This window comes from Ruditapes philippinarum, unplaced genomic scaffold (genome assembly GCF_026571515.1).
Source record: "Ruditapes philippinarum isolate M1 unplaced genomic scaffold, ASM2657151v2 ctg3444_1_1_1_1, whole genome shotgun sequence".
In the NCBI taxonomy this organism is placed as follows: Eukaryota; Metazoa; Mollusca; class Bivalvia; order Venerida; family Veneridae; genus Ruditapes; species Ruditapes philippinarum.
The window spans coordinates 61,752-84,457 of record NW_026859447.1 but is presented as its reverse complement, the minus strand read 5'-3'; the positions used below and the strand labels follow the sequence as shown (position 1 = coordinate 84,457).

The 22,706-nt window shown below is 35.9% G+C and overlaps 1 protein-coding gene across 1 annotated transcript in view; it reads left to right on the top strand.

Moving 5' to 3' along the window:
• The first annotated feature begins 2,116 nt into the window (after positions 1 to 2,116).
• The window catches only part of LOC132756548 (uncharacterized), a 30,359-nt gene continuing 9,769 nt past the window's right edge, over positions 2,117 to 22,706 (top strand). The window contains exons 1-3 of the mRNA XM_060747645.1: positions 2,117 to 2,236; positions 5,136 to 5,297; positions 6,002 to 6,221. Coding sequence (XP_060603628.1) covers positions 2,117 to 2,236; positions 5,136 to 5,297; positions 6,002 to 6,221 — 502 coding nt within the window. The remainder of the gene's footprint in view (positions 2,237 to 5,135; positions 5,298 to 6,001; positions 6,222 to 22,706) is intronic.

Here is a 22,706-nt window from a genome sequence, read left to right as displayed (position 1 = left end):
AATAGCCGAGTAGAAAGAACTTAATTACCACAAGCACAACAATAATGTCGTGCTGAACGATCTTTAAGGATCGAAAATATAACATCTCTGATTGAATGTACGGGGCGACTTTTTACAGCCTCCACACGGCACAAACAACGCTGAAGTGGTGATAGAATAGAGATTCAATATTCATTTGAAAACAAAACCTGTAATAAACATATCACAATCTTGAGAAAAAGTCTTGCCAACTTGGTTTGAGATAAGCATTGGGAAAAATAAAGTCAAGTCTTACCAATATTGATTACATAAAAACTGCTTGAGTATCACAATAAATAATTCTTTCTTAAAACGGCACACCATAGTTTAAGAAAAATAATGACAGTTAACATCTCCAAAAAAGTTATGCTAAGATTCTGATACAATTGAAGTCAGGAAAATCCAAATGGAAAAGCAGTTACCATAAATACCATCACACCCTGTCAGACAGCTGTCGAAACTAAAATCCGAATCTGCAAGAGACAATTCCCCACAGTCAAATAATTTACCCTGAAATAAAGATAAATAAGAGGGCCATGGATAGCTCATCTGAGAAATAGGCCAAAAGGTCAAATTTAAGCACCTTTTCACCCCGAAAGCACAATTTGAAAACAAGGGACAGCTTAATCTGAACAATTTTTTGTATACCGTCACCAAGGAAAATTTGTGTTAAATTATTTCAAATTGAACCAGTGGTTTAGATACTGTTAAGATGTTGTTGTTTTCTAATTCTTGCTCTGGCAGGCATTTTATTAAACAGTTAAGCCTGTCATTAAGTGAGAGATGAACTAATAAAACAATGACAGAAAAAAGAAAGTAAACAAACATTTGACCTGACTGCGAATTGAACTGTCGACTTCGACCCTGGGGCAGTACCAATTTGACCCTAGGGGATTTATTTGAACAAACATGTTAGACATACACTAGAACCTGTTTCATGCCAAATATCTAAGCTCTATATTTTTTGGACTTTCGCAAAAAGATTTTTTAAGTTTTTACTATATAATTATGTATAAAGACAATCAATGACCGGGTAAATTTTGACCCTAGTGCTTTCACTTGAACAAACATGGTAGACATCCATTAGAAGATGTTTTATGCCAAATATCTATGTTCTAGCTCTTTTAGATTTTCACAAGAAGATTTTTTTTAAAGTTTTTACTATATACATGTATATATAAGAAAAATCGACGATCCCTTGGGCCTTGCCAATTATGACCCTATGGCGTTTATTTGAAGAAATTTGGTGGACATCCACTAGAAAATGTTTCATGCCAAAAATCTAATCTATAGTGCTTTTAGATTGTCACAATAAGATTTTTTTATAGTTTTTAAAATATACATAAAAGGAAAATTAATGACTCTATGCGGCGAGGTCTATTTTAACCTAGGATTTTTTTTTTGAACAAACATGGTAGACATCCACTTGAAGATGTTTCATGCCGAATATCTAGCTCTAGTCCTTTCGGTTTTTTACAAGAAGATTTTTTAAGAGTTTTTTGTAAAAAAATCTTTTTGCCTCTGGAATTAAATTCATTGAACTTTGGTAGAGCTTCATGCAAGGAACATCCCGGCAATGTTTCAACAAATTGGACAAGTGGTTCAGGAGGAGAAGTTGTTTAAAGAAATCGTTGACGCATGCACGTACGCACGGCCGGACGATGGAGTACGAACAATGGGCCATCACAAAAGCTCACATTGAGGACATATGCACCAAGATTCAGCCTTTGAAACATTATCATTAGTTCCTAATTCATCCTTGGGAAAACTCAAATCTAAAATTATACATCTCTCATTAAGGAACTGGGTTTATTTGAGAAATGATCATACCATCCAAAAATAACACGAACTAAAATCCCAAATTTCAATAAATCACACACCAATATATGATTGTAACCATGTAAATCTATCCTGTTATAAATATGAGTATTACGATGTATGATCAAAAAGTTCTCGGTCCGATATACTTCTATCACTACACTGATATTTACACACGATACGTCGGTACCGATATCTTATTGAAGATTAACGCGGTTTTACACAGATAAAGTAACATAAAACACATCTGATCAGTAGAAAGGTGTGTCATTTAGACTAAATGGAGAAAGTTGACATCGGAGCCGTCATTAAGTACCTCTGTAAGAAAGGGATTTCCCCCAAGGAAATTCACGAAGGCTTCTTGGATACACTTGGGATGGAGTCCCCTTCCTATAGTACTGTGAAAAAAAATGGCTGCTGAATTTAAGAGGGGCAGGGAGAGCAGTGGAGACGATGAGCGTCCTTGGCGGTCAAAAGACGCCACCAACGATGAAACTGCCGAAGCTGTGCACGATCTGGTCATGTGCGACAGAAGGCGAGACCTTGCTAGGGAAGTGAGTATTACCTTTAGTTCAGTTGGGGCAATTCTGGCTGATGTCTATGGCATGTCAAATGTTCCTCTATATAGGTCTCCAGACAGTCGACTGACAGCAAGAAACGGACCAGACTTGACATTTCAAGTTATCTTTTGTCTCGCTACGAGGATGAAGCTGATTTTATCTACCGGATCGTAACTTAGGATGAAATAGGGTCCATCACTTCGATCCAGAATCCCAAAAACAGATAATGCAGTTGAAGCACCCTGGCTTACCCCTCCGAAGAAATTCATAAGGGTGCAGGAAAAATGATGATTTCAATTAATTGGGATAGTCAGGGTTTAATCATGATTGACTATTTTTGAGCAAGATCGTACCATAAAAGGTATGTAGAGGAAATGAGACGTCTGCGTCCAGAAATCGCGCGTAAAAGAAGGGGAAAACTGACTCAATGCGTGTGCTTCTGCACGACAATGCTACGGCACACACATCCCAAGTTGCGATGGCTGCTGCAACTGACCGCGGCTTTGAAATTCTTCCCCAATCGCCATTTTCTTCGGATTTGGCCCCTTCTGACTCCGAAACTGAAAACCAAGCTTCATGAAGCAATGAAGGTCTCATGGAAGCGTCAATGAGTTCTTTGAGGATCAAAATAGAAAGTTCTATTTTGAAGGGTTTAAAAAGTTGAAGCACAGATTGGCAAAGTGCATTTATGTAGAAGGGGATTATATTGAACAGTAAGACCATAAGTTGTGTTTCTTGACTTTTGGAAGTACATCGGGCCAATAACATTTTGATCAATCCTCGTACAATGATCATAATTTCAAAAGTTAAAAAGCTGTTACTTTCCGACTAACCTCAATTTTTTTGAGATGACAGAGATAGTTTCCTTTCAATGGAAAAGAAATCGTTAAGTAAGAATGTATGTAATATTTCATACTTTTATGTTAATATTATATACTTAGCGATTAACGCAAATAAAAGCGTATGTCGTGCTTTGAGGGTACCTATGTGTTCAAAAATGAGAGGGTACCTGTGATATAAAAATTCAAATGAAGAGAGGTAGCCAGTGCCGCTGCAAAACCGAAAGTAGGCTGTTTTTATGAATTTTACATTTATTTTTGACAATATACTGCCATTTGTCCAAAGATGATATTATATGAATATATTAGATATGTATGATGTATATATCATCAAGCTACAGGTTCATTTCAGCCCGAAAGATATGTCATGGTGATGGGCGAGGCAAGACATGTCGATTTTTTGTAGCTTATTGTGAAGTTGCAGTACATGAAAATCGGGCACATGACAAATCAGCACATAAATTAAACATTATAGTGTTCCGTGGTATACATCTTTCCTACGTGTCATACCTCCTTTCCTTATTACAATGAAATTTTACTGGATTGTTATCCATCGATGGTTTGTTTTTAGCAGAGAATGACCTGTGCATGTTCGAAGAGGGTACCGTTTGAGCAGATTTCGCAAAGAGGGTACCGATATGGATATGCACCGTGATATACATCTCACTTAGTAGAAGTGCAATGCATAAGATAAGATAAAATATGCAATGCATATTTCCCACTGTAGCTTAACTCATTTTACTATCTAAGGTAACATAATTCCATTTAAATTAATGTTTTTTTTAATCCAATTTCGATAATTAAAATATTTTATGTTTTACTAAAAACACTTTTAATTGAAGACACAGCTTCGAATACCCATGGAGGATTTCTTGGATTAGGTGAAAACACCAATAAGCATTGATTTTGGATTTTAATAATATTTTTATGCAAATTTATGCATATATGCATACAATTGTGACTAGAAAATCCTATAAAAATATAAAAAAGGAACCAGGAAAAGCAAAATTTATTTTATTTAATTTTCCTTTTATTTGTTTACTTTAGGAAAAAGGTTAATAAGGTCGAGCGTGGCCCCCGCCCTAGTGTGTCTCTTGTTATATTTCAACATGTTTTCTGTTATTAAAAATGATTTGCTTTTACATTTTTAATTTTATTCGGTTTGAACTTCTATAAACAGATATACCAAATTCATTTTAACAACTGCTATCATATGGCGGGGTATATTAGTTCAATGAATTTGCATATTTTTTTGTTTTTGAGTGCCTCGGATTATTATCAGAACTTCAGATGTAATATTATGGAAGGAATCAGTGGAATGTTATCCAGGCAATTATACGAAAAAAAAAACAAAATTGTCGAAACTTAAAGATAGTGCGTAAAACATAATAAACAAACTCCTGATAGTGGAAGCATTTAATACCACTAATTGTTTTCTCGTTTAGGGCACCGAATACTTTTGGGGATTACACGCCGCTTTAAATGAAATGGCACGAACGTGACAAATTGATGGTTCTATGGTTAACGCCGTATGAACACATCTACGGATGTTTGTTAACTCTTCATACTTTTTCCATGTAGAACTCTTTTATAGCAGGTGCTAGTGGGTGTGGATGGTTGCTTGCAATTTTTTGTATCATCCATGAACAGCCTTAGTCCAAATTAGCGTGCGACATTAACATTTTTTTCGTTTTCGGCATTCTTTAAAAACTTATGTTTTTTCATCTTTATTTTACAATATTATCAGAAATAAGTACAGTAAATATAAAACGATTCCTTAGTGTCCTGTATCCATAACTTTATTTGCAACATTATAGAGATGCTTTAATGGATGCATCTTATTTAGTGTTCGGATAGTATTATATTTTAGCCTATAAGATATCCTATTATTTGATTTTAGGAAGGACTGAAAATGGCAGAGTCTGCTGATATTGTGATGGATATAAGTAAAGTCATCATAAGAAACTTTGTTGCCCTCAAGAAATATATGCATCCTGATCCTTTAATTGATTGTGACACAGGCTTTGAATTACTCACGATCACAGACAGAAGGAATAGCAAGGTATGCTGTAAATATACATTGTTATTAAGTTTAGATCATATTAAAAGTAAAACTGCTTGTCGGTATTATGTTATATACATTTGAAGAAGAGATAGGATCGCAGTCCATGCTTGAAATTAAAAAGCTTTATCTATTTATAACATTTTTTCATCAATACAAAAATCTGGAAACAAAATGATCCCTCGGAAGCATTAATCACAACAAAATTACATGAAAATCGCAGACTCGGTTTGATTGAGTCTGTACATGAGGGATAATGAATATCCCTTACGCCCCCTAGCAACGGCTTGAGCGGTACTCAATTCTCAACACTAAATAGTGCTGGCATCAATGACCCCGAAGACCAGAAAAATGTAACAACACTGAAGTGAAGTACAGGCAACTTTTTACAGTTGCCACACAGCACTTGACACCTGCTGATGTGCAGTATAAAACTCTGGAAACAAAGTAATCCCTCGGAAGCATTAATCACAACAAAATTACATGTACATTAAACAAGTACATTACATCCCAGTCAGTTTCGGAATTACTAGCTATATTTTTGTGTTGTCTTTTATTTACTCTATGCTTGAACCCTTCTAACCGAAGCGTTAACCTTTAAAAACTTATTGAAATAAATATAGAAATGTAATAGACATTAAATTACCTTACAGAATGAATATAAATTGTTAATTATTATGAAGATGCAATGTTCAATATTGTAGGGTAAGGACATTACAGATAAAAATGAAATGATTTTGAGAAAAGTAATATCCAAAGGTGTTAAAGGTTACAGTGACTTTAAAGAGCGGCTTAAAAAGACTTGGCAGACTGAACTATTAGACCTATTGACTTGTGCAGAGAATGAACAGGACACAACAGAGATAGAGAGTCGGCTTAAGAAAACCGCAGTGTTAAGTCAAGAGTATATCAAACACAGAGGTGGTAAGTCAATTGTTTTAAGTTCATCTAAGCACATACACCGGTGAGCTTTTCTGACAGCATGTTGTCGAATGTTCGCTGTCTGTCGTTCAACCTAGCTTACTTACTGAAGATTCTTTTCCACAACATTTAATTTATCATCATCAGTATAATTTAATGACGTTTCATTTTTAGCCAACCCCGAATATGCGTTGTTCTATGAAATGGTGTACTCGCTGCAGCAGTATAGCAGAAAGTAGTACGACTACGAGCACAAATATAGGAGAACCATTCGACAATATATTGAAATTGTATTGAAGTGACATTAGTTATTCAATAATTTTATACAATATGTCAATAAAACTGGCCAACTAGTATCGAAATGAATAAACAGCCATGATTCAAGATTCAAGATTTTATTAAGGCACAAACATAATGTCTATAGCCATAAACAATAATGGCGTGTATGCATACATATAAACATATTAACAAATCCATGAAACATCTAAATACGAGAAAAGTAATATTACATATATAATATCACAGTCATGAAATAAATATTAAGACTATAATAATTTATGTTTGAAATTAGTTGGAATTAGCTACCAGTTGTTTCTCTAGCTAACGTTGCATAGTAAATAAATTGAGATAATTTCTTTATAACATTCTGTTGTGAGTTATTCATTAACATTTTAAATTTGTGTACATTTGGCCAAGAGCAGTAGTATTTAGGTAAATATTCTCTTCGTAGATCAATGTAATACGGACAAGCAAGTAAAAAATGATATTCCGTTTCCACTACATTCATATTGCATTTTAAAAAAATCGTTGATTTCTTTCAATATTTCTAAATCTTCCTTCTTCAATCATTAATTTATGAGCAGAACATCTAAAACGTGAAAGGGCTATTCTATATTTATCATTTATAATACAATCAAGATACTTCTCTTTTCCAAACGTGCTTTTAATTAAACTATACGTATCAAGTTTGCTAGAATTATTAATTTCAGAAAACCATTGTTGATAATATTGATCATATATAAGTTGGATAATAGACTTAAGAAAAATAGAATGTGGGTTATCAAATAAGTAAGAAAAGCCTAAGTCTTGGAGGAGACATTTTACATCATTGGTCCATTTATTAACAAACTGATTGTTATTATCTGTCATCATCATAAGTTTATACAAAAATGAATCTGGATTCTTAGCAGTTCTAAACCAAAACTTTACAATACTAATCTTACGTAAAAACAAGAAGGGGAACTCTACCTAATTCACCAATATACGGTAGCATTACATGTTTGTTGTCTAACACCTAAAACTTGGTTCATAAACTTTTTTATGAACTCGCTCAATATCTGGTGAATTATGAAAGCCCCATATTTCAGACCCATAGTTAAGAATAGGCATTATCATAGAATCAAACAGTTTAATTTTTTCAGAAACATTCAATGACAAGTTATCAAAAAAGCGAGTTGAGTGCATATAGAGCCTTGAAGGCTTGCTCAGATAAACATGTTTGTGCTTGATTAAAGCTACCGTTTGAGGAAATTGTTACACCCAAGTATACAAAGTTTTTAACAATATTAAGAATTTTATTATCGTAAAGAAAAACATCATTTGAAGGCCTATTGCCCTTTTTACATATCATTACAACTGACTTGTCGGGGTTAACAGTTATTCCCCAGTTTTGACAATATAAATGTAGTTTGTCTAATAATATTTGTAATCCTTCTTTTGTATATGAGAACAACACAGTATCATCAGCAAACAATAAAAGAAATAATTTTAAATCTTCAATAGAGAAAAAATCTATATTGTCATCGTATAAAAAGTCATACATATCATTAATAAAAAATATAAACAACAGAGGAGATAATGGTTCTCCTTGTTTAACGCCTGTGTTACAATCGAAAAATTCACTTAAGGAGCCATTTACTCTTACAAATGTTTTAACATTTTCATACATGACTTTTAACATATTTACAATTCTAGAAGACGCTCCGTGTTTTATTAGTTTTAACCATATACCATTCCTATAAACAACATCAAAAGCTTTACGAAAATCAATAAATGCACAATAATAATGTTTTATTTTCATTTTTTATTACTTTATTTATAATTGAGTTAAGAGCAAAAAATACAGTCTATAGTGCTTTTATCTTTACGAAAACCAAATTGATAGTCGGACAGCAAATTATTACTTTCTGCCCACCCTCGTAGGCGAGAATCTAACATAATTGAAAATATTTTTTGAAAAAAACACTAGTTAAAGTAATGCCTCTATAATTATTTACATAACTAGAGTTTCCCTTTTTAGGCACGGGAACAATAATTCCTTTTGTCCAGGTTTCCGGATAAACACAATTGAATATACATATAATTGAACAATTTACAAAGGGTTGGTGTAATTATATCTTTACACTCACTTATTAAATTATCAACACCTCCGCTTTTCCCGCACTTTAATGATGAAATTGCTTTTTCAGTTTCTGAGATAGTAAACTCTTAATCTAATTGTAAAATAACATTTTCTTCTAAACAAGCCTCAGCCAAATTATTCTCTGTTTTCATCATTGCTAAATACATTGTCTACTGAAAAAAGGGTTTTAAAATGTTCAAAAAATTCCTCTTTGCTAATGTCACTCGCTGTTGATTTTTTATTTTTTATTTTACGTATTTCTTTTCAAAATTTTTTTGGTTTGATGTTTTGCTAAATATTGTAGATTTTGATTTTGATTTATATTGTATTTTGCACGTGCTTTCTTTTTTGAAATTTTATAAACAATTGCGTTTAGTTTTTAATAACATTGTGTTTTCAGAAGATTTGTTTTTCCTATAATATCGATTAGCTATTCTAAACTCCCGCCGTGCCACCTCGCAGTCATTGTTAAACCAGGATTTTTATATTTTCTTTTATTTTCATGTTTCTTATTTGTTTCAATTGAACACTTCTTACCAAAAATATTAAAATGCTTTGTCGTAAAGAATATTTGATATTTGAAATACACCATCATTAACACCGATTTCCTGCGATACAATATTGCTTACAATATTATCTATATTACATAATTCTGATAAAATAGCAGATCTATAACAATCAGTTTTATTTTCATCCCATACGATTTTATTATAAAAACAACTATTTATTACAAGAACATAAATTTGTACAAAAGATTTACAGTTATATCTATTTCAATAGGACAATGTGTCGATATAGAGTATAAATCGTGAACTATAAAGTTTTGAAAACAAGGGGGAACAACTCGTGCGAGCATAATGCATAATCAATCAGGCTATTGCCGTTCGGTGAAAGGTTCGTGTAACTACCAATACCGGCATCGTCACCGACCCTACCATTTATAAATACATATATTGCTACTTTGACATAATTCTAATAATCTGTTCCCGTGTGTATTGATAACTGTATCCATAGAAAATCTATGGGGAATGTTAGGATTGTTATCACAATCATCACTGTGTTCAATAGTTGAAATAAATTTATCAAAATATGAACTACTTTGAACGTAGTCTAATTTACTACCACATCTAGAGTTTAAATCACCTATTACGGCTAATTGACCTATTTGAGAGTATTTACGAATACCTTTTTCTAAGACTTCAAAAAAACCCTCTCCATGTAAAGTATAATATATGGAATTACTAGGTGGTATGTACAAGCAGCATAAATAAATATCAGTCTGTAATTTAAAGAACATTTTTACATAGTTTAATCCACATAACTCCACTAGTATCTGTTTCTATCACTGAGATACCCCTCTTTAAATTGTTTTTTGGTAAAAAAGACAAATTCCTCCATGACCCCTTTTTGACTTCAAACTTTCAGGCCTTGGTACTGTCACACATTCAAATTCATCTATTTGGTATATCTCATTATCTTTTTGCCAAGTTTCGCATAGAAAAATAATGTCAAAGTTAACAAACAAAATTAAGAAAATCATCGTCCTTAATACAATTTTTAAGGCCCTCAACGTTCCATGAAATAATTGAGAGGTCATACTTTTCTCGCAAAAATCCTAGTCACTAGACACGTTCCGTGCATAACTGTCGGGTTAAATAACTGGTTATCGATAAATAGTTTGTCTCGCACCAATACCGCTTTTCTACCTTGATTTCTCGCTTTAATAAGTTCCGGAATTAACTGTTTTTTTCTTTCTTTGACCTCTGGGGGAAACTGTTCTGACACGTTTTATAATCACTTTGTTTTAAATTAATGTTTTTCAAGGCATTTTTTACAAGCATTTTTGAATCTGTATTTTTAAATTTTACAACCACAGGTCGAATTTTCCCTTTGACAAAGCTGCCAATTCTATGGGCTCTATCAATTTCAATTCTGCTACTTGCTCCTGATATATGTAATACTTTTTCGCAGAAATCAAAAAATCTTATACACACAATTCTCAGTACTGGATACTGCCGAACTGGTCAAGTGTGACGTCATCGACGCATCGGTAGTGCCTGCGTCATAAGCACTTGAATTGCCTCGACCAATCCATGCAGGTTTTTGCGGCCCTTGATGTGTTTTTGGGATATTCGATGTTACTGTCCCGGCGAGGATCTTCGATATTTGACTCGTTAATCACACCAGTAGACGATAATGCTTTTATCTGCGAGCTGCCCTCCGGAATGCCAAAAAACAAGAGATTGTCACGCATGGAGCGACATTTAAGATCTATAACTGACTCCTTCAAGCTACTATTTTTCATTGTTTATGCCAGAATTTTGTTTTTTTTCAAAGATTTAACTTCACACTGTAAATGTTCAATATTCTTCTTATTAACATTGGTGCAGACAGAAAGTGTGTCGTATTGGTCACTCATGAATTTTTGGCTTTTTTCAATACCGTTAATTTTTCGACTCCATGCTATTCAGTCGTGATGTAAGGTCCGTTATTGAACTTTGAATGATATTTTTTAACTGGTTTAACTTTTGATCAACTTTGTCAAGCCTTTCCAGAATACATTGAAGAATGTCATTATGTTGACTTGTTTGTGTATATGGAATGTTTTGTTGTAAATGCACAGGCGAACCAGAGTTCAATTTCATGTATGATGGCGTATACAGGTATATTGGGGGTAAAGAGAATGACTGATTACCATGATTGCTTGGCGAAGTTTGTCCCGGCTGCACGGGTAAATCGATGTGCTGTTTAGGGTTGTTTGTCGTCATCTTGTTCTTTGTTTGTCTCTTACCGCCAGTGTCCGTTTCGTTCGGAGTGATGTCTTTGCGTTTTCTGCCCATCAGACAAAAACTAAATAGCACCAACTTATTTCACACATTGTAATCCACCACTAGTTCAAATTGTTAATTAAAAGATATCCGTTTTTACTGTTAAATTAATTTTTTATTATCCGATTTACTGAGAAGAAAAATTACACCGCCATTAAAACGCATGCGCAAAAAGAATTGATACCCGAAGGCACAACTAATATCACAAAAAATAAAATACGGTTAAGAAGACGCAAACACATCACTATCAGTATCCTTTTCAATTTGTGATTTTGCGTTTCAAAAAGGTATGGGTGTGGTCTGCATTTAACAATGACCTTGACCTAAACAATCAAGCCGGTGAAACATTATCTTTTATCCCTAGTTTCAACGTTGAATTTCTACCCTTACTCACATTTAATCCTTGAGAATTCACCCTGTCAATAATTCAACATTGAATTTTAATCAAGAAGTCTTTAGAACTGAACAGTTGTTACATGTTGATAAAAAGGGTCAGTTATGAATTTGGTGACACGTCTGTTTGTAGTAGAGAAACGCTTTGAAGAAACAAAATCTCTCACAATCGTCATAAACATATTTTTACATGCGTTTCAAGGCTGAGCATCTGCCCCGAACTTTTAATCTACTGAGCAGGGGAAGTAACCGTTGCGGGGAGTTTACAACTTTTTGAAATAGTCTCTTCCCCTGTTCAGTACGGTCAGTACTATAGTCTCCCTGTGATAGCGAAAACAAAACATAAGCATGCATAATTTTGCAAGCAATATAATATTTTAGTTTGGTTAATCTTTTATTATTCCCAATGGTGTATATAATGTACATAAAAGTAATCAATAAAATGGCCGTGAAGTACGCGGGGTAACGGGCTAGCAGTCTAGCGGGTGAACAGTGTGAACTGGGCGGGCTAACAGTCTAGCGGGCTAACAGTGTGAACTGGGCGGGATAGCAGTCTAACGGGATAACAGTGTGAACTGGGCGGGCTAGCAGTCTAGCGGTCTAGCAGTGTGAACTTTGCGGGCTGGCGGGCTAGCGGGATAAAACTCTAAAAGTTAACTGATTTAACATGAAAACGTTATGATAGTGTGAAATGGCCGGCTAACAGTGTAGCGGGATAGCAGCGTGAACTGAACGGGCTGGCGGGCCATCGGGCTAAACTTTTGTACATAATTTAATCCACATTAACAAATCATGATATATTTCCTAGCAGTGTGAAGTGGGCGGGCTGACAGTGTAGCGGATTAGCAGTGTGAACTGGGCGGGCTAGCGGATGGCGGGTTTAACTGTAAAACTTAACTGATTGAACATGAAAACGTTATGATACATTACCTGGCAGTGTGAAGTGGGCGGGCTAACAGTGTAGCGGGCTAGCAGTGTGAACTGGGCGGGCTGGCGGGCCAGCGGGCTAAACTCTAAAACTTAATTGATTGAACATGAAAACGTTATGATACATTACCTGGCAGTGTGAAGTGGGCGGGCTAACAGTGTAGCGGGCTAGCAGTGTGAACTGGGCGGGCTGGCGGGCCAGCGGGCTAAACTTTAATACTTAATTGAATCAACATTAAAACCTCATGATACATTTCCTAGCAGTGTGAAGTGGGCGGGCTAACAGTGTAGCGGGCTAGCAGTGTGAACTGAGCGGGCTGGCGGGCCAGCAGGCTAAACTTTAATACTTAATTGAATCAACATGAAAACGTTATGAAACATTTCCTAGCATTGTGAAGTGGGCGGGCTAACAGTGTGAACTTGGCAGGCTGATTGGCCAGCGGGATTTACTCTAAAACTTAACTGATTCAACACGAAAACGTTATGATACATATCCTGGCAATGTGAAGTGGTCGGGCTAACAGTGTAGCGGGCTAGCACTGTGAACTGAGCGGGATGGCGGACCAGCGGGCTAATCTTTAATACTTAATTGAATCAACATGAAAACCTCATGATATATTTCCTAGCGATGTGAAGTGGGCGGGCTAACAGTGTAGCGAGCTAGCAGTGTGAAACGGGCGGGCTAGATGGCCAGCGGGCTAAACTTTAATACTTAATTGAATCAACATGAAAACGTTATGAAACATTTCCTAGCAGTGTGAAGTGTGCGGGCTAACAGTGTACCGGGCTAGCAGTGTGAAGTGTGCGGGCTAACAGTGTACCGGGCTAGCAGTGTGAAGTGGGAGGGCTAACAGTGTAGCGGGATAGCAGTGTGAAATGGGCGGGCTGGCGGGCCAGCGGGCTAAACTTTAATACTTAATTGAATCCACATTAAAACATCATTATACATTTCCTAGCAGTGTGAAGTTGGCTGGCTGAGAGTGTAGCGGGCTAGCAATGTAAACTGAGCGGTTTCGCGGGCCAGGGGTTTAAACTTTAATACTTAATTTAATCCATATAAAAACGTTTTGAAACATATCCTAGCAGTGTGAAATTGGCGGGCTAATAGAATTAACATGAAAACGTAATGAAACATTTCCTAGCAGTGTGAAGAGAGCGGAATAACAGTGTAGCGGGCTAGCAGTGTGAACTGAGCGGGATGGCGGGCCAGCGGGTTAAACTTTAATACTTAATTGAATCCATATTAAAACGTTTTGAAACATTTCCTAGCAGTGTGAAGTGGGCGGGCTAACAGTGTAGCGGGCTAGCAGTGTGAACTGAGCGGGTTGATGGGCCAGCGGGCTTAACTTTAATACTTAATTGAATCAACATGAAAACGTGATGATACATTTCCTAGCAGTGTGAAGTGGGTGGGCTAACAGTGTAGCGGACTAGCACTGTGAACTAGGCGGGCTGGCCGGCCAGCTGGCCAAACTTTCATACTTAATTGAATCCACATTTAAATCTCGTGATACGTTCCTAACAGTGTGAAGTGGTCGGGCTGACAGTGTAGCGGGCTAGCAGTGTGAACTGGGCGGGATGGCGGGCCAGCGGGCTAAACTATAATATTTAATTGAATCAACATTAAAACTGATGATTCGTTACCGTGCAGTGTGGAGGTGGCGGGCTTACAGTGAACCGGGCTAGCAGTGTGAACTGGGCGGGCTGGTGGGCCAGCGGGCTAAACTTTATTACTTAATTGAATCAACATTAAAACTTCATGATACATTTCCTAGCAGTGTGAAGTGGGCGGGCTCACAGTGTAGTGGGAAAGCAGTGTGAACTGAGCGGTCTGGCGGGCCAGCGGGATAAACTTTAATACTTAATTGAATCCACGTTAAAAATCATGATACATTTCCTAGCAGTGTGAAGTTGGCGGGCTGACAGTGTCGCGGGCTAGCAGTGTGAACGTGGCGGGCTGGCGGGCCAGCGGGCTTAACTGTGAAACTTAACTGATTCAACATTAAAACGTTATGATACATTTCCTAGCAGTGTGAAGTGGGCGGGCTAACAGTGTAGCGGGCTAGCACTGTGAACTGGGTGGGCTGGCGGTCCAGCGGGATAAACGTTAATACTTAATTGAATAAACATTAAAACCTTATGATACATTTCGTAGCAGTGTAAGCTCGGCGAGCTAACAGTGTAGCGGGCTAGCGGTACAAATTCAGCATACTAGCAGCGTAGTTGTCTAAATTCTATACTTAATTACTTTAACACTAAAACGTTATGAAGCATTTGCTAGCAGTATGAACTTGGCGGGCTAACAATGCTTGTTTCATATGGTATACACGATCCTTGAGAATTGTCACAAATAATTATGTACACTAAATGTTTGAAAATCAGTATTGATATTTAAATGATGTATTATATACAGAAAAAAACGACAATCTTAACTGAAACAGAAAAAAAACACTGCAACATAAGATTTTAGTAGGGCAATCAAATGTAGAACCTCGTGTAGTGAAGCAGAAGATGCACCAGAGGTACATACATAGCTGCATATTTCGTACAATGACAGAAGCTTGTCCAATAATATAAGGACTAGGAATCTAGCGATTTATTTAGGAGCGGATCTGTGGTCTGGTGTTAATACATATATATAATCCAGGGGTCTTGAGTTCGATCCTCCCTAACATTACCAACAGTCTTTCGGATGGGACTTTAAACCGAGGTCCCGGGTATCGGTGCTTTACACCGGGCACATAAAAGATCCAGGTATGCTTCTGAAATGGGCCATCTTCTGTACTTCCTGCACTATCTTCACAAATCTAATTACGAATGTCAAATTGTGAAAAACCACAAAGCGACGGCATACCGATACCGACAGATGTACCATTAGAGTTTCCTCACTATATGGGTATTTTACGTGGAATCGGCGGTGATTCGCAGCATGTCATATTACTGAATGAGAACCGGAAAGCAGTTCTGCAGTACATGAATTCGAAAGCTATAAATAGCTATAAATGTTCTGATTTTTGACACTTAGGTAATAAATTTGTTATTTCAATCTTTTAGAAGTACATGTAATTATAATTTGTTACATTTTGAATTACATTTACACTCAGCATATCAAGTATACTATTTGTGATTGAATTTGTCAATATAATGAAGATTTCAGACATAAGACTTTAATAATTTTGCTTTTTGATAATTACTCTTAATTTATATTTATGAAATTAAATGTTTAATAATAACATGTTGATATATTGATTGTTTTGAAATAATTAAACTTTAGTATATAAGGTTACATTTTATTGGCGCCATTGGTATTGCATACCATTTTGTGCTTCAAAATTAACTCTTTAAGGGTATGACTGGTGACATGTCCGGGGTCCGTATTCGACACCGAAAGCTGCATTTTGTTGCCTTACGAGCGGGTGGACCCTCATTAAGCATAGGCTATAGATAGATAGCATCATTGATAACAGAATCTTTGATCTGCAGTTTGAGCATGAAGTGTAATGTTTTATACGCCCGTTTGAAAAACGGGACGTATTATGGGAACGCCCCTGGTGGGCGGATGGTCGGGCGGGCGGGCGGCGTCCAATTTTGTCCGCAGCATATCTCCTACATGTATGGAGGGATTTTAATGAAACTTCATAGAAATGTTCACCACTATGAGGAGCAGTGTCGCGCACATGAACCAGTTCTCTAGGTCAAAGGTCAAGGTCACACTTAGAGCTCATTAAAAAATGCTTGTCCGGAGCAAAACTTCCACATGTATAGAGGGATTTCAATATTACTTGGCACAAATGTTCACCATTGTGAGGCGGCGTGTCGCGCGCAAGATTCAGGTTCTTGCGGCCAAGGTCAATGTCACACATAGAGGTCAAAGTTCAGATAAAAATATGAAGATGTGTAAATGGACCATTTAGTCATCATTTATTGAAGGATTGTAACACAAATGGTCATTATCAAGACTATGGCTGTGATACATATAATTTAGGTCAATATATACAAGGTCAAGGTCACTAAAGATGATGAAATATCCAGATTTTGTCCGGAGCATATCTCCTACACGCATGGAGGGATTTTAATGAAATTTCATAGAAATGTTCACCATTATGAGAAGCCATGTCCCGCACATGAACTAGGTCTCTAGGTCAAAGGTCAAGGTCACACTTAGAGCTCATTGAAAAACGCTTGTCCGGAGCAAAACTTCCACATGCAAAAAGGGATTTCAATATAACTTGGCACTAATGTTCACCATTGTGAGGCGGAGTGTCGCGCACAAAATTCAGGTCTTTGCAGCCAAGGTCAATGTCACACATAGAGGTCAAAGTTTAGATAAAAATATGAAGATGTGTATAGGGACGATTTAATCATCATTTATTGAGGGATTGTAACACAAATGGTCATTATCATGACTACGGCTGTGACACATGTACTTTAGGTCAATATATACAAGGTCAAGGTCACTAAAGATGGTGAAATATCCAGATTTTGTCTGGAGCATATCTCCTACATGTATGGAAGAATTTTTATAATACTTTATGGAAATGTTCACCACCATAATATGTATTGCTCCATGCATGATCCAGGTCTCCAGGTCAAAGGTCAAGGTCACACTTAGAGCTCATTGAAAAACGCTTGTCCGGAGCAAAACTTCTACATTCATAGGGGGATTTCAATATAACTTGGCACAAATGTTCACCATTGTGAGGCTGAGTGTCCCACGCAAAATTCAGATCCCTGCGACCAAAGTCAAGGTTACACATAGAGGTCAAAGTTCAGATAAAAATTTGAAGATGTGTATAGGGACCATTTAGTCATCATTTATTGATGGATTGTAGCACAAATGGTAACTATTATGACTACAGGTGTGACACATTTAATTTAGGTTAATATTTGCAAGGTCAAGGTCACTGGAGATGATTAAATATCCAGATGTTGTCCGGAGCATATTTTCTACATGCATGGAGGAATTTTAATGTTACTTTATAGAATTGTTCACCACCATGAGACGTAGTGCCCTGCACATGAACCAAGTCTCTAGGTCAAAGGTGAAGGTCACAGTTAGAGCTCATAGAAAAACGCTTGTCTGGAGCAAAACTTCTACATGCATAGAGGGATTTCAATATAATTTGGCACAAATGTTCATCATTGTGAGGCTGAGTGCCGTGCATAAAATTCAGGTCCCTGCGACCAAGGTCAAGGTCACACATCCTGTGCATATCTTCCCTACTGATTTGTTTTAAGGTTCATTTAACAACACAGTGCCAAGAATAAAAACTTGCTTGCTAGATAACACTTATCCATAATGCCCCCATCTCCATCTAAAGCTTTCGTAAACGGGCGTATTTTGTGACTATGGCACCCTTGTTTATGAATGGTTTTAAAGCAATTAGTTAAAACAGTATATTGATCTCAATAAATCAATTAACAATAGTTTTATCACCATTGTCAAATAGCTTTTATATATTTGACTCGCACGAACATGATGTTAGTGAATTTCCTCATACCTGCCTAAAATTCAGGTAACAGTCTTCTATTATATTGATGAATACTGTATCACCATGTAACGCGTGTATAAGAAGCAAAAAAAAATCCTGAATTTGGTCTTTTTGAAATTCATCCCATTTTTTCATTCCAGAGTGTGTTCTACTTTCAGTATTGAAAGAAACCATTTTTTTAACCTGACATTAAAAAAACGCATGTTATAATACTATATTATAATATTAGTCCCTTTTGTTACTATTTGTATATTTGTTACAATTATAATAATAAAAAAAACAGACTTTGATATTTTATCATCTTATGTTACTGACTACAGTAGTGACACAAACAGAACACAGTACAGTCATGTCACATAGCATTTACAAGTTTTGTAAGTCTTGTTTGTATTCAATGGAATTACTTTCCTTACCAGGTATGCATCAGCGAAAGCATTTTTTTATATTTAATATCTGGCCCCTCTCTTATGGACAGTGCATAAGATAAGTATAATCATGCAAAAAACATTCGGAAAAAAATCTACAATAGTACTTAATCTGAATAAAACATGACCTGTGCGTAGGAATAATTTTGTAAGGTATCTGTAATGAGCGCATTCTTTGCGCGGAGCTTCTCAATTGCTGCATTGCAGCAACATTTGTACTTGTGAAGTATAGAATTTAGACCACTAGACTGCTAGGCACGCTGAATTTGTACCGCTGGCCCGCTACACACTGTTAGCTCGCCGAGCTTACACTGCTAGGAAATGTATCATAAGGTTTTAATGTTTATTCAATTAAGTATTAAAGTTTAGCCCGCTGGACCGCCAGTCGTTCCAGTTCACAATGCTAACCCGCTACAACTGTTAGCCCGCCCACTTCACAACTGCTAGGAAATGTATCATAACGTTTTCATGCTGAATCAGTTAAGTTTTACAGTTAAGCCCGCTGGCCCGCCAGCCCGCCCAGTTCAAACTGCTAGCCCGCTACACTGTTAGCCCGCCCACTTCACACTGCTAGGAATTCTTTCATAACGTTTTTATGTCGATTCAATAAAGTATGCAAGTTTAGCCCGCTGGCCTGCCAGCCCGCTCAGTTCACACTGCTAGCCCGCTACACTGTGAGCCCTCCCACTTCACACTGCTAGGAAATATATCATGAGGTTTTAATGTTGATTCAATTAAGTATTAAAGATTATCCCGCTGACCCGCCAGCCAGCCCAGTTCACACTGCTATTCCGCTACACTGTTAGCCCGCCCACTTCACCACGCCCGTTTAACTCACAACGAGTGAAAAATGTCCATCGGTAAAAATGTTTTGAGCAACTTCCGTTCCTCGTTGTGAGCACCCATCTTTGACGTGTGACACGATAAACAAGGCGAGTTTTTCATAATTTTTGAAGATTACAGACATTTATGTAAAAATATCGAAATGCAGTTAGCTAGCGATGTATGTTTTCCGAGTATTTACATGTAAAGATATTGCCTGTTGGTGGACAATTTGATGAAAATACCGTGCGACGCAGTCACTCGGGGTAGATGGAAAACTGGAGATAACTTCTTTTTGGACCTAATTTAACATTGAAAACGTCGATTATGGTGACGTTTTGTGCATTCTAACCTAAAACAGATGCCAACAAGTCTTCAGCGTAAATAATTATCTGAAAGTCTTCATAGAAACGAAGATATACCCTTTTTTGCTTTAATCCTCGTTGTGAGCACCATAACCTCGTTGTGAGCAAGACAAGCGCAGTGCTTGTCTGATTTTAATATGTAATTCAGAAGGTGAAAGTATAATTTTCAATCTACCACAGCAATTTAAACGTTTTTGCACAGCAGCATTTCTTTGCAAGACGTTGTGCATACCCCAAAGGGAGGCATATTAGTTTTGAACTGTCCGTCTGTCAGTCCGTCAATCTGTCCGAAAACTTTAACATTGGCCATAACTTCATTATTAGTAAACGGATTTGATTTATATTTGAACACAACATCCCTTAGCACCTTCCTACGGACCTGTATTTTTTTACCTTGACCCCTGAATGGCCTTTACCTTGAAGTTCAAATTGTCCAAAAACATTTATGATTTGCCATAATGTCCTGGCATAATGTTTAGGCACAACACATCTTTGGACAAGGCCTTTCAACTTTCCTATATTCTGTTGACCTTGACCCCTGAATGACCTTCACCTTGAAGGTCAAATTGTCCAAAAACTTAAAAATTGGTCATAACTTCCTTATTAGTATACGGATTCTACTCATATTTTGAAACAACACCCCTTTAGGCAAGACCTTCAAACTGATCTGTATTTTTTTACCTTGTATCGTGAATGACCTTCTAGAACATCCAAAAACTTTAACATTGGTCATAACTTCTTTATAAGTAAGTGGAATTAATTCATACTTGGACACAATGCCCCTTTGGACAAGACCTTCCAACTGACCTATATTTATTTCACCTTGAGCTTGAATTACCTTCACATTGAAAATCTAATTGTCCAAAAACAAATAAGCTATCTGGTCCATAAATCAAGGGACAAAGCACCACTTCAGGGGCATTGTCAACTTACCGTGATAGTTCTTGTTTTACATAACTTGGTCAGTCTTCAGCTCAGGATAAACACATGTATGTGTGAATCACACAGGTTGTGAAATTGTTGAAATATTCATAAACACCCCGTGATGTTCACTCGTGCCACACTAAGCAATACACAATAAGCCCATCCACTTCACACTGCCAGGTAATGTATCATAACGTTTTCATGTTAAATCAGTTAAGTTTTAGCGTTTATTCCGCTGGCCCGCCAGCCCGCCCAGTTCACACTGCTAACCTGCTACACTGTCAGCACGCCCACTTCACACTGCTAGGAAATGTATCATGAGGTTTAATGTGCAAAATCATCGCTTAATAGTTGCTAAAATGACAAAAAAACAATTTTCGTTGCAAAGTTTGACAAAACAAGTGTATCATAGTCATAAACCGATGCAACAGTATCGTCTAAATTATGTAAAACACAATATGAATTAACGTGTTTTACTTCGTTAATAAAATCAAAAGCAAACATTTTTTATTGTGTTTATTCCGTTTTATTTTGCATTTCTGTTCAATATTGTCACGTTTACCTAATTATAATCTTTTTCATTAATTTGAGAATATTAATATACATATAAAACTTTTAATTTATAAGGTTCATTCATTCATATATTTATTCGTCGTTCGTTCGTTCATTCATTCCTTCATTGTTTCCTCCTTCCTTTCTCTTCCTTTCCTTTCCTTCTTCCCTTCATTCATTCATTCATTCATCATTCATTCATCCATTCATTCAACCGAAACTCTTTCTTATATACGCAACCAAAGTCTGGCTTAGTTTACAATACACCATTTAAAAATATTACATCTCTTTTGTTATAATACACATTTAATACTATAATCTGGATTTACTAACAATTAGCAATTCTCTTTTGCTGAGCATTACTCTCTTTTTCTTCACACTCCCTAGTGTTATAATATCCGTGTTATACGATTCATGATACAATGCATACAAATTGATAATATATTTTTTTGGATATTACATTGCCGAACTATAATACAAAAACAGCCGAATATTACCCTTTTCTTTATTCATTTGTTATTGTAGAAAAATTAATTTTATGTTACATCGAATTCATGGTACTAATAAATTTATCTACTAAAAATCTCTAATCATGTCATAACCAAAATTGATTTTAATAAACTTGATATGTGACTTTAAAATACTAGAAAAACTGAATAAATACTGAATTAATGAACGCAACATTTTTACTTAGATTAGAAATTGTATTCATCATTCATGTTATAAATGGGCCTTTTTAATTTATATAACAGTCTTTCTCATTCATCTACACTAACATTAAATTCTTCTAGAATTAGATTGAAAAGGTGATATCTTCATTCTGTATAACAAACAGCATTTAACATTTAAAATTTGGTCAAAAATCATAATGCATTCTTCAAATTTGACATAATGATAACGTTTATATATTTGCTAAAATATCACGTTGTCAGTACTATGTAACGCAATTATCATCATTTTAACCACTTTTGGATATCTTCCATTCTTTATAACAAACACAATTTCATATATTTACAAATTTTACCAATCTCCTATCCATATTTATTCTTCAAATCATTATAACCATTATATTTTATTCTAATTTTACATAATGATTGCAATTTTTATAAATTTGCTAGTGCAAAAATTCTATTTTTTATCCAAACACATTTCATTATATAAAATTGTAATCAACAATAGAACCTTCCTTAATGATTCCTCTTTGTCAGTGTTATATACGTCTTATATAAATAATTTGACAAACAATACACCTTTGTAGTAATCTAATAACCTTTGTTATAGAACGCGTCTAATAAGATTAATTATATAATGCATATTATTTGATTTCGTAAATACTTTAAAACCAAACCAACAATAGAT